Genomic DNA, 16,139 nt, shown 5'->3' with positions numbered 1-16,139 from the left:
GTTCCCGGTTTGGGAGTTAGAGCCGGATTTCACTCTAGGCAAAAGTAGTTCCTTAAGAAATTTGAATTCGAGGTGTTGACGCCCCAAAATACCAAACGCCGTCGGTTTGGCACAAAACTTGGCACACATGACCGCCTAAACACGAGAGACTTGTGGGAGAAGACGGGGCTCTAGTCGGGCTCCCGATTTGGGAGTTAGAGCCAGATTTCACTCTAGGCAACCTAGGTCATTAAGAAATTTGAATTCGAGGTTTTGACACCTTAAAATCACCAAACAGGGTTCGATTGGCACGAACCTGGCACACACGACCGCCTAGGAACGAGAGACTTATGGGAGAAGACGGGGCTCGAATCGGGTTCCCGGTTTGGGAGTAAGAGCCAGATTTCGGTCTAGACAATTTGGTCCCTTAAGAAATTTAAATACGAGGTGTTGACGCCCCAAAATCGCCAAACGGCGTCGGTTTGGCACGGAACTTGGCACACACGACTTCCTAAGCACGAGAGACTTGTGGGACTAGACGGGGCTCGAATTGGGTTCTCGGTTTGGGAGTTAGAGCCGGATTTCGGTCTAGGCAAGCTAGTTCCTTAAGAAATTTGAATTCGAGGTGTTGACGCCCCAAAATTACCAAACGGCGTCGGTTTGACACGAAAGTTGACACACACGACCGCCTAGGCACGAGAGACTTGTGGGAGAAGACGGTACTCCAATCGGGTTCCCGGTTTGGGAGTTAGAGACGGATTTCACTCTAGGCAAGCTACTTCCTTAAGAAACTTAAATTCGAGGTGTTGACGTCCCAAAATCGCCAAAAGGCGTCGGTTTCGCACGAAACTTGGCACACACGACCGCCTAGGCACGTGAAACTTGTGGGAGAAGACGGGGCTCCAATCAGGTTCCCAGTTTGGGAGTTAGAGCTAGATTTCACTATAGGCAAATTAGTTCGTTAATAAATTTGAATTCGAGGTGTTGACGCCCCGAAATCGCCAAAAGGCGTCTGTTTCGCCCGAAACCTGGCGCACAAGACCGCCTAAGCACGAGAAACTTGTAGGAGATGGCAGGACTCCAATTCGGTTCCCGATTTTGGAGTTCCTTAAGAAAATTGAATTCGAGGTGTGGACGCCCCGAAATACCAAACGCCGTGGGTTTCGCACGAAACTTGGCACGCATGACCGCCTAAACACGATAGAGTTTTGGGAGAAGTCACGGCTCCAATCGGGTTCCCGGTTTGTGAGTTAAAGCCGGATTTCACTCTAGGCAAAAGTAGTTCCTCAAGAAATTTGAATTCGAGGTGTTGACGCCCCAAAATACCAAACGCCGTCGGTTTGGCACAAAACTGGGCACACATGACCGCCTAAAGACGAGAGACTTGTGGGAGAAGACGGGGCTCCAATCGGGTTCCCGGTTTGGGAGTAAGAGCCAGATTTCGGTCTAGACAATTTGGTCCCTTAAGATATTTAAATTCGAGGTGTTGACGCCCCAAAATTGCCAAACGGCGTCGGTTTGGCAAGAAACTTGGCACACACAACTGCCTAGGCACGAGAGACTTGTAGGAGAAGACGGGGCTCGAATCGGGTTCCCGGTTTGGCAGTTATAGCCGGATTTCGGTCTAGGCAAGCTAGTTCTTTAAGAAATTTGAATTTAAGGTGTTGACGCCCCAAAATTACCAAACGGCGTCGGCTTGACACGAAACTTAACACACACGACCACCTAGGCACGAGAGACTTGTGGGAGAAAACGGTACTCCAATGGGGTTCCCGGTTTGGGAGTTAGAGACGGATTTCACTCTAGGCAAACTAGTTCCTTAAGAAACTTGAATTCGAGGTGTTGACGCCCCGAAATTGCCAAAAGGCGTATGTTTTGCCCGAAACCTGGCGCACAAGACCGCCTAAGCACGAGAAACTTGTAGGAGATGACAGGACTCCAATTGGGTTCCCGATTTTGGAGTTAGAGCCGGATTTCGCTCTAGGCAAAACTAGTTCCTTATGAAAATTGAATTGAGGTGTGGACGCCCCGAAATACCAAACGTCGTCGGTTTGGCACGAAACTTGGCACACATGACCGCCTAAACACAATAGAGTTTTGGGAGAAGACACAGCTCGAATTGGGTTCCCGGTTTGGGAGTTAAAACCGGATTTCACTCTTGGCAAAAGTAGTTCCTTAAGAAATTTGAATTCGAGGTGTTGACGCCCCAAAATACCAAACGCCGTCGGTTTGGCACAAAACTGGGCACACATGACCGCCTAAAGACGAGAGACTTGTGGGAGAAGACGGGGCACCAATCGGGTTCCCGGTTTGGGAGTTGGAGCCAGATTTCACTCTAGGCAACCTAGTTCGTTAAGAAATTTGAATTCGAGGTTTTGACACCTTAAAATCACCAAACGGGGTTCGATTGGCACGAAACCTGGCACACACGACCGCCTAGGCACGAGAGACTTGTGGGAGAAGACGGGGCTCGAATCGGGTTCCCGGTTTGGGAGTAAGAGCCAGATTTCGGTCTAGACAATTTTGTCCCTTAGGAAATTTAAATTCGAGGTGTTGACGCCCCAAAATTGCCAAACGGCGTCGGTTTGGCAAGAAACTTGGCACACACAACTGCCTAGGCACGAGAGACTTGTGGGAGAAGACGGCTCTCGAATCGGGTTCCCGGTTTGGGAGTTAGAGCCGGATTTCGGTCTAGGCAAACTAATTCCTTAAGAAATTTGAATTCAAGGTGTTGACGCCCCAAAATTACCAAACGGCGTCGGCTTGACACGAAACTTAACACACACGGCCACCTAGGCACGAGAGACTTGTGGGAGAAAACGGTACTCCAATCGGGTTCCCGGTTTGGGAGTTAGAGACGGATTTCACTCTAGGCAAACTAATTTCTTGAGAAACTTGAATTCGAGGTGTTGACGGCCCAAAATACCAAATGCCGTCAGTTTGGCACAAAACTTGGCACACAAGACCGCCTAATCACGAGAGACTTGTGCGAGAAGACGGGGCTCCAATCGGGTTCCCGGTTTGAGAGTTAGAGCCAGATTTCACTATAGGCAAACTAGTTCGTTAATAAATTTGAATTCGAGGTTTTGACACCTTAAAATCACCAAACGGGGTTCGATTATCACGAAACTTGGCACACACGACCGCCTAGGCACGAGAGACTTGTGGGAGAAGACGGGGCTCGAATCGGGTTCCCGGTTTGGGAGTTAGAGCCGGATTTCGGTCCCTTTAGAAATTTAAATTCGAGGTGTTGATGCCCCAAAATCGCCAAACGGCGTTGGTTTTGCACAAAACTTGGCACACACGACTGCCTAGGCAGGAGAGACTTCTGGGAGAAGACGGGGCTCGAATCGGGTTCCCGGTTTGGGAGTTATAGCCGGATTTCGGTCTAGGCAAGCTAGTTCCTTAAGAAATTTGAATTTAAGGTGTTGACGCCCCAAAATTACCAAACGGCGTCGGCTTGACACGAAACTTAACACACACGACCACCTAGGCACGAGAGACTTGTGGGAGAAAACGGTACTCCAATGGGGTTCCCGGTTTGGGAGTTAGAGACGGATTTCACTCTAGGCAAACTAGTTCCTTAAGAAACTTGAATTCGAGGTGCTGACGCCCCGAAATTGCCAAAAGGCGTCTGTTTCGCCCGAAACCTGGCGCACAAGACCGCCTAAGCACGAGAAACTTGTAGGAGATGACAGGACTCCAATTGGGTTCCCGATTTTGGAGTTAGAGCCGGATTTCGCTCTAGGCAAAAGTAGTTCCTTATGAAAATTGAATTCGAGGTGTGAACGCCCCGAAATACCAAACGTCGTCGGTTTGGCACGAAACTTGGCACACATGACCGCCTAAACACAATAGAGTTTTGGGAGAAGACACGGCTCAAATTGGGTTCCCGGTTTGGGAGTTAAAGCCGGATTTCAGTCTTGGCAGAAGTAGTTCCTTAAGAAATTTGAATTCGAGGTGTTGACGCCCCAAAATTACCAAACGGCGTCGGCTTGACACGAAACTTAACACACACGACCACCTAGGCACGAGAGACTTGTGGGAGAAAACGGTACTCCAATCGGGTTCCCGGTTTGGGAGTTAGAGACGGATTTCATTCTAGGCAAACTAATTTCTTGAGAAACTTGAATTCGAGGTGTTGGCGCCCAAAAATCGCCAAAAGGCGTCAGTTTCGTACGAAACTTGGCACACACGACCGGCTAGGCACGTGAAACTTGTGGGAGAAGACAGGACTCCAATTGGGTTCCCGGTTTGGGAGTTAAAGCCGGATTTCACTCTAGGCAAAAGTAGTTCCTTATAAAATTTGAATTCGAGGTGTTGACACCCCAAAATACCAAATGCCGTCAGTTTGGCACAAAACTTGGCACACAAGACCGCCTAATCACGAGAGACTTGTGGGAGAAGACGGGGCTCCAATCGGGTTCCCAGTTTGAGAGCGAGAGCCAGATTTCACTATAGGCAAACTAGTTCGTTAAGAAATTTGAATTCGAGGTTTTGACACCTTAAAATCACCAAACGGGGTTCGATTAGCACGAAACTTGGCACACACGACCTCCTAGGCACGAGAGACTTGTGGGAGAAGACGGGGCTCGAATCGGGTTCCCGGTTTGGGAGTTAGAGCCGGATTTCGGTCCCTTTAGAAATTTAAATTCGAGGTGTTGATGTCCCAAAATCACCAAACGGCGTTGGTTTTGCACGAAACTTGGCACACACGACCGCCTAGGCACGAGAGACTTGTGGGAGAAGACAGGGCTCGAATCGGGTTCCCGGTTTGGGTGTTAGAGCCGGTTTTCGGTCTAGCCAAGCTAGTTCGTTAAGAAATTTGAAGTCGAGGTGCTGATGCCCCAAAATCACCAAACGGCGTCGGTCTGGCACGAAACTTGGCACACACGACCGCCTAGGAACGAGAGACTTGTGGGAGAAGACGGTACTCCAATCGGGTTCCCGGTTTCGGAGTTAAAGCCGGATTTCACTCTAGGCAAACTAGTTCCTTAAGAAACTTGAATTCGAGGTGTTGACGCCCCAAAATCTGCAAACGGCGTCTGTTTTGCACGAAACTTGGCACACACGACCGCCTAGGCACGAGAAACTTGTGGGAGAAGACCGGATTTGAATCGGGTTCCCGGTTTGGGAGTTAGAGCCGGATTGCGGCCTAGGCAAGCTAGTTCCTTAAAAAATTTGAATTCGAGGTGATGATGCCCCAAAATCACCACAACAGCGTCGGTTTGGCACGAAATTTGGCACGCACGACAGCCTAGACACGAGAGACTTCTGGGAGAAGACGGTACTCCAATCGGGTTCCCGGTTTGGGAGTCAGAGCCGGATTTCACTCTAGGAAAACTAGTTCCTTAAGAAACTTGAATTCGAGGTTTTGACGCCCTAAAATCGCCAAAAGGCGTCGGTTTCGCACAAAACCTGCCACACACTACCGCCTAGGCACGAGAAACTTGTGGGAGAAGACAGGACTCCAATCGGGTTTCCTGTTTGGGAGTTAGAGCCAGATTTCACTTTAGGCAAACTAGTTCCTTAAGAAACTTGAATTCGAGGTGTTGACGCCCCATAATTGCCAAGGAATTGGGGTCACTGCTGTGGCAAAGGCACAGCAGTGACTGTTGTGCTTCATTTTGTGATGCATTATGGGATTATTTTTATGATCTGAACCGTTCATTTTGTAGGGTTTGTTGAGTACTTCAAGCCTACCAAAAATCATATTAATCGGATACCAATAACTATATGATTGATAACCAAAAAAACAAACAAGAAGTTTTTCTTTTGAAAAATAATATAAAAATATGCAATTCGATCATATAGTTGTTGATATCAAGGTTAAAGATCTTGGTGTTCTTCGCCTTCCGGCGGGCGGCAACCTTGCCTTGACCGCCCGCCGGAGCTCAACCAATTCAAACCTCCCTCTCCCTCTCGGCACATCACTTTCTCTCTCTACAAATTTCTCCGTCCGTTTATCTCTCTACCCCTTTGTCTCTCTAAGTTTTAGGGTTTTGAGTGTGAGAGAGATGGGGCAACAGTCTTTGATCTACAGCTTCGTGGCTAGAGGAACAGTGGTTCTCGCCGAATTCACCGAATTCACTGGAAATTTCACGAGCATCGCTTCTCAGTGCCTCCAGAAACTCCCTTCCTCCAACAACAAGTTCACCTACAACTGCGATGGCCACACCTTCAACTATCTCGTCGAAGACGGCTTCACTTATTGTGTCGTCGCTGTGGAATCTGCTGGCAGACAGATTCCAATGGCATTTCTTGAACGAGTTAAGGAGGATTTCACCAAGAGATATGGTGGTGGAAAAGCTGCAACTGCTGCTGCTAATAGCCTGAATAGGGAGTTTGGACCCAAACTTAAGGAGCAGATACAGTACTGTGTGGATCATCCAGAGGAGATCAGCAAGCTTTCCAAAGTAAAGGCTCAGGTTTCAGAAGTCAAAGGAGTGATGATGGAAAATATTGAGAAGGTTTTGGATCGTGGAGAGAAGATTGAGCTTCTAGTGGATAAAACAGAGAACCTTCGCTCTCAGGCACAAGACTTCAGGACCCAGGGTACCCAAATGAGGAGGAAAATGTGGTTACAGAATATGAAGATAAAGCTCTGATACCATGTTAAAATTAATGTATAGGAAAAGAGAGAGAGAAACAAATATTAGAATTAATGTATAGGAAAAGAGAGAGAGAATAAATTGATTGTATTATTGATTTATATCTTATATTGTTGTTAATTCATATTACAATGATTCATGATTCCTATATATATAGAAGAGGGTGAGTGTGTAGTAGGTAAGAAGTAGGTGAAGTGGAGGTGGTAGTGGTGTAGTGGGTTAGGTTTAGTGGAGTAGGTGAGGTGGTAGTGGTGTAGTGGGTTAGGTTTAGTGGAGTAGGTTTAAGTGGGTGAAGTAGGTGGAGAGTAGGTGGATTTTAACACCATTGGTAAGTGGTTGCTTTCTTTCTGTGAACACCCATGGTTGTTGATTTCTTATGTCCATTCTTTGACTGCTGAATGGTGCATTGATGATTGTTAATCCTGAATGGAACATTATTAATATGTTAACATTTTTATACTTTCTTCCCCTCTCGCAGTGAAAACACAAAAAATGTGTTGATTGCACCTTTGTATATACATTTCAAACACAGAGAACAAGTTAAATATACCTTTGAACTTTCTGCCATGAACCCGAGGATTTTGCTCTCTGGTCCTGCAGGTTTGTGAGTATTTTTAAGTTCTCAATTTATTTGGGGGTTGTAATTTGTCCTGTTTAAGAAATGCTGTGTAAGGGTTTAGTTTCAGTTCTGATATTGTTTTTTGGGCAGGGTCTGAGATATACCAGGAGATGTTGGCAAAGGCACTTGCCAGATACTTTGGGGCTAAATTGCTTATTTTTGATAGACATTCAATTCTGGGTGTAAGATATAAATCTCTGGAATTGACTCTGATACAAGAATATCATCTTCTTTGTATAAGTTTTGCATCATGTGGCATATGGAGGATCATTTCTTGTTATAGCTTGTTTTGGTTGTTCTTATTATTGACTTGTTTAGATGTTATTAGGGTTTATCGAAGGAAGCAGGGTTACGGAAAGAGGGATATAATGCAGATAAATCCTGCAACATTAACAAGCCAAGTGTTGGAGCCACTGAGCTCGCTAAGGGCATGGGTCCTTCAGCAACTGAGGTAGATACGCCCATCTTGTCAAATGTTCCTTCTTGTGGCCTGGAGTCCCAACCAAAAATGGAGAATAACACTGTACCCTCTTCTTTTGGGACATCTAAGAGTCCTTTGTTTAAAACAGGTATTTCACATCTGATTCCATGCCAGGGACGCCTTCATAGTTCACTTTTCAACCTTCTCTAGTATACTGTAACCGTTATTATATCTTTGACATTGGCTGAACTATTTTTAATTGAATTAAATCATGAAACTTGTAGGTGATAGAGTGAGATTCGTCGGTTCTTCTTCTGGAAGCTTATATTCAACATCATCTCCATCAGGTATAATTTTACAAGGACCTGTTTTCATCTGCATCTGTTTTTTTTTTTTTTTTTTTTTTTTTTTCCAACAAGAAGAAAAGATTTTATTAAAAGAAGCAAGAAAAAGTACAAGAGGAGGAGGACAAGAAGTCCACCAAGAAAAGAAAAAAGAAAGAAGAGAAAAGGAAAATACAATCTCACATTCTACAAATCGCTTTCCAATCCCTGGAACCACTTTCAAAGGAGGAGCCACTGACACGAAAACGAGGCCTCCCAAAAAAATTATTTCCTAGAAAACCTCTAGCATTCATCTCGAGCCATAAAATCCGAACACACATTTCCATAAATCCTGTGCCTTGTCATTTGATACAAACCCCTTAAAGTCAATGCGAAGCAAATGCTAATCTCTGCCAAATAAAAATTCCACCATAAGAAAATAGCTAAGGAACAATGCAATAAAAGATGATCCATGTTTTCCTCAACCTCCTACACATAACACACCATTGTGGGAACAAGTAACAATTAGGCTGCCTTGTTTGGATCATGTCATTAGTATTAAGCTTCTTTTGAGCCAATTATAGACACTTTAACCTTAAGGAGCAAGGAAGCATCCCAGACCATGTTGTTAGGAGGAAAAGAACATTTGGAGAATCAGTCAGTGATTCGGAACATTCATGGAGGCTCGTGGAGACTTTGTTTACAGTCTTATAATTTTATTATGTCTTTAATAGTTTATTATTTTATAATTCATTAGGATCTTAATAATGTGGGTGTTTGGGAAGTGGCTATTTTAGAGGCTTTTTAGCTTTTTTAATAGGCTATTTTAATTTTTGTATTTGGGAAGATGGAATAGCAAGATGGAATGGATTTTTATTTGAAGTGTTGTATTGAAAAATGTGTTGAAATGATGTTTAAAGTTAAAATGACAAATTTATCCCTAATCTCACATTTTTCAAAATTAATATAAAGTGGTAAAATCGTCATTTACCAATAATGGGACAACTTGTCAACGGTGACAGTAGTATACACTGTCACTGTGACAGCCCACCGTTTTTTTTTTTTTTTTTTTTTTTTTTTTTAGGGGCTTTTGGGCCTTTTTTCTTTTTTTTTAGTTTGAGGCTATTTTATCCTCAAACTAAGCTTCCCAAACACACCCAATATTTGATTTCTTATATTTGGGGATTTAGTTTCTCAAGTTAATTAAGTTATATGCAGACTCTATGTTATGATTTAGTCTCCTATATTAAATTAGGGTTTTGTGACATATATTTGAGGTTTTTGCAGTGTAATAGATAGCTTTGATTAATGAAAATTTTACTGTTAAAGGCTGTGGCCCTATTCTTCCTCCCTTTTCTTTCTTCTATTGCGCTCTACATCAATTTGGTATCAGAGCAGAAGCTCCGATCCCTTTTGCCTCCGGTCTCTCTCTCACTGCCTTGACCAGCCTTGGTCGGGCTCACTCCATCATTGCCTCGCTATCATTGTCACACTACCAAAAAATTCCATCACTGCCATTGCCTTCCGTCGCCAGCAATGGCCATCATCAACACAGTCACAACTGTCACCGTCACCCACGATCACCGTTTCCACTTGCATCACATTGTCATCGCCTCTGTCAGTCTCCTCCCATTCTCTCTGCTGCGATTCACCTTTGCAGGTGGGTTCTTCGCATTGTCTCTATGAGAAGACTGAAAAAAAAAAACAAACAAACAAACAAAACAAAACAAACTTGAACTTATCCAATATTTAACCCATTGTCTGAATCCAAACCCATATCCATTGTTTAAACCTGACCAGCTTTATAACCCACAATAAACCAAGCCACAAGCACCTGTGCCAAAAATTACCAGCTAGATCTAACCCAAATCCAGCCACTTAAACCTTAACTCTAGCCCAACCTCAGACCAGCCCAAACCCAATAAACCCAAACTAAACCCAGGTAGACTTCAAGCAAATCCAGCCCACTGTTAAGCCTTAAATGTGGCCCAAAGCTCACCTATTTAAATTAGCATCTAACCCAAACACCCAGGTCACCCCAATCAGGCTACATCACCCTGTTCTGCCCGAGTAAGGATTCTCTAGAGTGATTTTTCCTTAAAGTTTCCTAGAGTGCTACATTGTGTGGTTGAGATTTACTGGCAAGTCACATCAAGTAAATCTCAACCACACAATGTAGCACTCTAGGAAACTTTAGAGAAATTTCACTCTAGAGGATCTTTGGTGGTTCTGCCCAGGTACACTTTATTAAAAAAATAAAAGAAAAAATAAAAATAAATAAATAAAAATAAAGAGCCCAACCACATACTTCTTCCCTATGCCCAAACCACATCTAGCCCAACTAACCTACATCTACACTAGGGGTGAGCATGGTCCGGATTGGACAGGATTTGGGTAAAATTGGACTGGATTTAGGTAAAATCAGGACCAATCCGTTATCTACGGTTCCTAAAAAATTAAAACCAATCCAATCCATTTAAATCATGGAACCAATCCGAACCAGCTTATTTAAACACGGATTGGATCGGTTTAGGATCACGGATTCATATAATTAAATAACAAAAAAATGTATATGTAACATTTTAATTTCATAAAAACATAAACATAGCGCTATATTAGTTCCACAATAGCAACATGTTTTTCTATAATAGCGACATACTGTTCTAGAATTTAAACAACCATAAGAAAATTGGTTTCACCATAAAAATTTAGACCATTATAAATTAAAACTAAAAACTAATAAATAAAAGTAATAAAAAAAGATATTATACGGGTTTAGGTTTGAGTTTAGGTTTTATATAGAATAAGAGAAGATACTATGAGGGAAGATGTATAATAAAAATATACACTATTTGCATATGGTCTGGATCGGTTCCAATCCGGAACCGTGGGGTTCAATCCGGAACCAATCCGTGGACTATAGATTTTTAATTCTTCAATCCGAAACCGAACCACAGATTCAAAAAATCAATCCAAACTTATCAGATTGGCCTGAACTGAACTGAATCGAATTACGAATTTTACGGATTCCTTACTCAACTCAAGTCTACACTGCTATCTCAAACCTTTGAAACCAATCCGAGTTGAGCCCAGCCAAAAAATCCAGGGGAAAAAAAAAAAAGAAGCCCTTTGACCCCTTTAATCTTGGTAACTAATGCAGAGGTATATTCACATTTGGATGCTTTCCATCAAGACCTAAAAGAAATTCCCACAACCAAATGTCAACTCAATTGTTCCAAATCCAATCAACTTTGGATAACTTGGTGGTCCATTTTTTGGTAGAAAATTCAAGATTTTCTCAAAGTGCTAGTGAAGAACATGTGGACTTTGTTGATCAAGTCGTTCCAACATCCGAGGTAAGTGAACCTATTTTGGAAGAAAATCCGGAAGTTCAAGAAGCCGCTCCTGAAGACAGTGATCCTACATAAAGAAGTTCTTGAAGATGAAGGCACACTCACTTGTCAAATCCTTTGGACGTGCCTCCAACCGATTATTTTATCAAGATAGAGTTGATTGACTCTGTTGGTATTAAGGATTTTCTTTGCATGTTTAACCCGTGTTGGGGCTCATCAATAGCTTGATCAAACTGATTAGTTGGAACAAGGATAAAATCAAATAATTGGCTTATTCGAAATATTTGATTTGTTGGCATGGCCAAGTTCAGTATTTAAAGAGGAACTCGGGGAAAAGTTCTTCTTTTTAGTTGGGGAGAATGATGCAAAATATTCATGGGGGCTTATGGAGATTTTATTTATTTATTTATGTCTTTAATACTTTATTTTTTTATTTATTTTGTAGTTCATTAGGATCTTAATAATATTTGATTTCTTATATTTGGGGATTTAGTTGCCTAAGTTAAGTTTTATTCATAGTCCATATTATGATTTAGTTTACTATATTGAATTAGGGTTCCGTGGTCTATATATTTGAGGTTTTTGCAATTTAATAGATAGCTTTGATTAATGAGAATTTGAGTGTTAAAGGTTGTGGCCACGTGTTAGGGTTGTGGCCCTCTTCTTCCTCCCTTCTCTTTCTTCCATTGCACTCTACATCCATCAGCTTCTCAAAATAGGGGACTTACAAGAAAACAAATGAATGGCCACCACACCTATCAAGAGAGAAATAAGACAAAGAAACATTCTCAAGAATTGTCAACTAAAATACAAGCTCCAAAGCTTCTCTCAATCATTAACATTTCTTAAAAAACTTAAAATTCCACAAGATAGAAAATGAAGAAGAGGACACCTTGGAAGCAATAGAAGCATCATGAGATCCAGATGTCCGATACAAGCGAGGGAATAACTGAAAAATGGCCGCTCCAAGGATACCCCCAAAACCAATTGAATTCCACATTCTCAACAAAAAGACGTTTTGAATTGAGAGAACCTAGCAAGTTCATGTGAGATAAATTTCTAGGAGCACAATAGGCCCCCCTTTGCACCACATTCGAATACCATTCCTTAGCCTGGAGCCCAAACATACTCTTGATAACTACATTCCATGAAGACTTTCTCTCGAAAACCTCCATAACCATTTATCTAGCAATGCAATATTCTTTTCAACAATGTGACCCACCAGATGCTTGTGTCTTCCTTCTCCAATGAATGCCTTCGTCCACCCATCCAATCCTTTTCCGATCTTCTTCAAGACTAGTGCCCAAAAGTCTTCCCTCTTCAGATCCCTTGCTAAGGGCAAGCCTAAATTCTTCATTGGTAAAGACTCAACTGGGCATCCCATGATTTCCGCCATTCTACTCAACCTATCATGCAAAAGATTTCCCCACTAATGTACTCTTCTTCAAGTTAATCCCAAAAACCATTTCAAACAAAAATGATGGAACACAAATTCACCATTTTATTCTCCTCTCCTGAAGGAAAAAGATGGTATTGTCTGCAAATTGTATGCGTGATACTAAGACACGATCTCTTCCTATCTCAAAGTTGTCCAATAAATGCCTCGAGTGCCGTATCAACCATCCTACTCAGCACGTCAACAACTACGGTGAACAAGAATAGAGATAAATGATCCCCTTACCTTAAACCCTTCGAAGCTTCAAAAGTTCTCCCTGGTTTCCCATTCAATAGAACCGAGAGATTGGATGAAGCAAGACAACATAAATTCATTTTCCCCATCTCTCGCCAAAACCTGGTTTCACCAAAACAAAATCCAGAAATTCCCATTCAACATGATCACAAGTCTTCTCAAAATTGGCTTTAAAAATCACCCCTTCCCTATTCTTGGCTCTATACTCCAAAACCACTTCATTTGTAATCAAAGCTACATCCAAAATGTTATGGCCCTCTATAAAAGCACCTTGATTCTTATAAATACTGTTGCCCAAAACCACCCTCAATCTTCTAGATAAAACTTTAGCCAAACTTTATACGATGAAGCAACCAAACTAACCGGTCTAATATCACCAATGTTTAAGGAGTTGACTTTTTTTGGGATTAAACAGAAAAGAGAAGCATTTGTACATGCATTGACAATCACATTTTAAAAAAATTCCTCAAAAACCTTCATTACGTCCCCTTTGTTCATCTCCCAATAATCATGAAAAACTGCCACAGTGAAACCATCCAGAGTTGGAGACTTGTCTCTCTAAATCAAAGACTACCTCCTTGACTTCCATTTACTTATTCAAAAGGTCTTTCTAGCAAAGCAGAACTAGTACTACTTATTGAATGCCAATCAAGACCTTTAATCCTCGGCCTTGGAATCCCATCCAAGAAAACAATCTTGAGTAAAATAAAAGGATTTCATTAACATTCTAATCCTCTCTATTCACCACCTTACCTGTAGTTGCCTAATTCTTTTCTTGCTTTGCTTGTCATTTGCCACCTTATGAAATAATTTAGAAGTATTGTCTCCACTAGTAACCACTACACTGATTCTATATAAGCCACTTTCTTAAATTCAATCTTTCCCTCATGAGTGCCTCATCCACTCTCCCCTAGATTCAAGACAGTCAAGTACCTCAATCTTTTTCGCAATCTCACTTTTCTTAACTCTTAAATCTCCAAAAACTTCTCTATTCCACTATTTTAATTTTCCTGATCATTTTCAAAATTTTCATGAATTTGAAACCTTGCCATCCATTAATCCTACAACACTCTCATCATTGTTTAAAATTCATTTTGGATGAAGGGTCATCCAACCACATATTCTCGAATCTAAATGGAGTAGGGCCCCACTTAAGAGGATTGCTTTCCATGACCAATGGGCAATGATTACAAAGCACTCTAGGAAGTACCTTTTGCCTTACACTAGGGAATGACTCTTCCCAACCCAATGAAAATAACAATCTGTCTAATCTGTTGCAAACCAAATTTTTCTGAAAATTGGACCAAGTAAATGAAACACTCAACAATGAGGGATCAATCAAATCGCAATCCCTAATGAAAGTATCAAAGTCTCTTGTGGATTGATACACGATTATCAACCTAACTATATGTAGCATCAGTTTGGTATACATTACCAAACCAAACTAAGCATTGTGTCCCACTCAAGTCAGGTTGTCTACATGAATCTTTTTTCGCTTTTCTTCTTTGTCAAAGGGTATATGCTTAGTTAAATTAAACAAATTCATATGTTTTTTAATGATGCATCCCATGTAAGTTTAGGTCTTCCCCTTCCCGTAACATTCCCATTTATGGTGATCATATCAATCTTCTTTACTGTTGCATCTATAGGTCTTTGTTACACTCAGTTTGGTATACATTATTGAAGGTAATAGTTGTTAAAAGCATTGTATTCGGTTTATTCACACAACACAGAAAGGTTGCACCCACAATTGGCCTCCACTGCCACCCCATTGGTTTGTGCCCAAAATTTATACTAATGCATCCTCCTTTACAAATTGATGATTTTGGAGAAGATAAACCAGAAGGGGATGGGATCAAAGATGTTGACAAAGACATAAGCTTTTCATCTAAATTGGGACATCTTAGATTAAAGTGTTGGCAGTGCTTCTTTAAGGGGGGAAAAAAAACAAAAGAGGTTGATGGGATGGAGAAGAAGTTGGTAGTGCTGGTATTGGCATTTCGAGTTGGATTTGTTTGTAGCGAATGCTTTGGTACAATTTTATGGGAGTTGTCAATGCTTGCAGTCAAGGATTCAGTGGAAGTGATGTGAGAAATGTTGAAAGATGGTGGTAGTGGTTTGCATGAGGGAGGGAGGGAGGGAGGGAGTTAAGTAGATTATGTACTACTAAGTTAATTATAAGAGTGTATTTTTTTGGAATACTATAAGTTTATTTTTAAGTTAATTACAAATAGTATTAATTTGGAGTAAAGATTTAATGGAAATTTTTTTGCTTATTACTTCAAAACAATTACATTATTAATTTTTTAAGTTACAAAATAACATTGTTTGGATTGAATACTTAAAATGGATTCAATTTGGTTGGTTTGAGTGTTTGGTCACAAGAGGGGAAAGGAGAAAGAATAGTGGGATCCATCTACTGTGGAATTATAATTTTGTACAAGGACCAAAGTGTGAAAAGTATATGTTTGTCAATATTTATTAATCTACAACTCTAACAAGGGAAGTTAGTGTGATTTCATAAACCATGAGGGTGGTCCACATGTAATTGTCAAAAATCTCAGGGTAGATACATCTAATTATCCCACATACTTTTTTTTCTTTCCAAATTTGGTGCAATGCATTTATAATCCATGTTAAACATGCAATTTGCTTATGTTGTACCTCTCTCTTGTCTATTTTTTATGAAATGTGAAATTTACTATGATCCTGATGTTGTTCATGCCTTTTAAATTAAACCTTTAGGGGGCGGCCACCTTTTGGAATTCAAGGAAAGGTTCTACTACCTTTTGAAGATAATCCTTGGTCAAAAATTGGTGTAAGATTTGATAAACCCATACCTGATGGGGTTGACCTTGGGGCCCTATGTGAGGGAGGTCATGGATTCTTTTGCAATGGTAAAGACCTAATGTGCTATTAATTTCTGTTTCCCAGGTTCTTGTTAATTATGTTTTGTTCTCATAATTTCTTACTCTCTCTCTCTCTCTCTCTAGGTAATGATCTTCGTCTGGAAACTACAGGGGTGGAAGATTTGGACAAGTTACTCATTAACATGTTATTTGAGGTGGGGTTTTCATTTTGTTTGAATAATTGGGTCTGTTGTATGTCAGTTTTATGCTCATCACCAATTCATGAGCTTCTCA

At 41.3% G+C, this 16,139-nt stretch overlaps 1 protein-coding gene and 1 pseudogene across 2 annotated transcripts in view; both read left to right on the top strand.

The window, feature by feature from the left end:
- Nucleotides 1-16,139, top strand: part of LOC145813075 (uncharacterized) — a 103,071-nt gene that overhangs the window by 64,308 nt on the left and 22,624 nt on the right. The window contains exons 3-10 of the mRNA XM_082908339.1: nucleotides 7,069-7,190; nucleotides 7,300-7,391; nucleotides 7,538-7,778; nucleotides 7,915-7,977; nucleotides 11,236-11,309; nucleotides 14,683-15,083; nucleotides 15,742-15,893; nucleotides 15,990-16,060. Of these exons, the coding sequence (XP_082764465.1) occupies nucleotides 7,157-7,190; nucleotides 7,300-7,391; nucleotides 7,538-7,778; nucleotides 7,915-7,977; nucleotides 11,236-11,309; nucleotides 14,683-15,083; nucleotides 15,742-15,893; nucleotides 15,990-16,060 (1,128 nt within the window). The 5' untranslated portion in view covers nucleotides 7,069-7,156. The remainder of the gene's footprint in view (nucleotides 1-7,068; nucleotides 7,191-7,299; nucleotides 7,392-7,537; nucleotides 7,779-7,914; nucleotides 7,978-11,235; nucleotides 11,310-14,682; nucleotides 15,084-15,741; nucleotides 15,894-15,989; nucleotides 16,061-16,139) is intronic.
- On the top strand, nucleotides 5,760-6,615 carry LOC145813745 (vesicle-associated membrane protein 721 pseudogene; annotated as a pseudogene). The gene has a single exon (XR_014356988.1). The product of XR_014356988.1 is annotated as a vesicle-associated membrane protein 721 pseudogene (transcript).

Source organism: Camellia sinensis, chromosome 15, assembly GCF_055761805.1.
Source record: "Camellia sinensis isolate YWXY chromosome 15, ASM5576180v1, whole genome shotgun sequence".
Lineage (NCBI taxonomy): Eukaryota > Viridiplantae > Streptophyta > Magnoliopsida > Ericales > Theaceae > Camellia > Camellia sinensis.
This window is presented reverse-complemented; position numbering and strand designations above follow the sequence as displayed.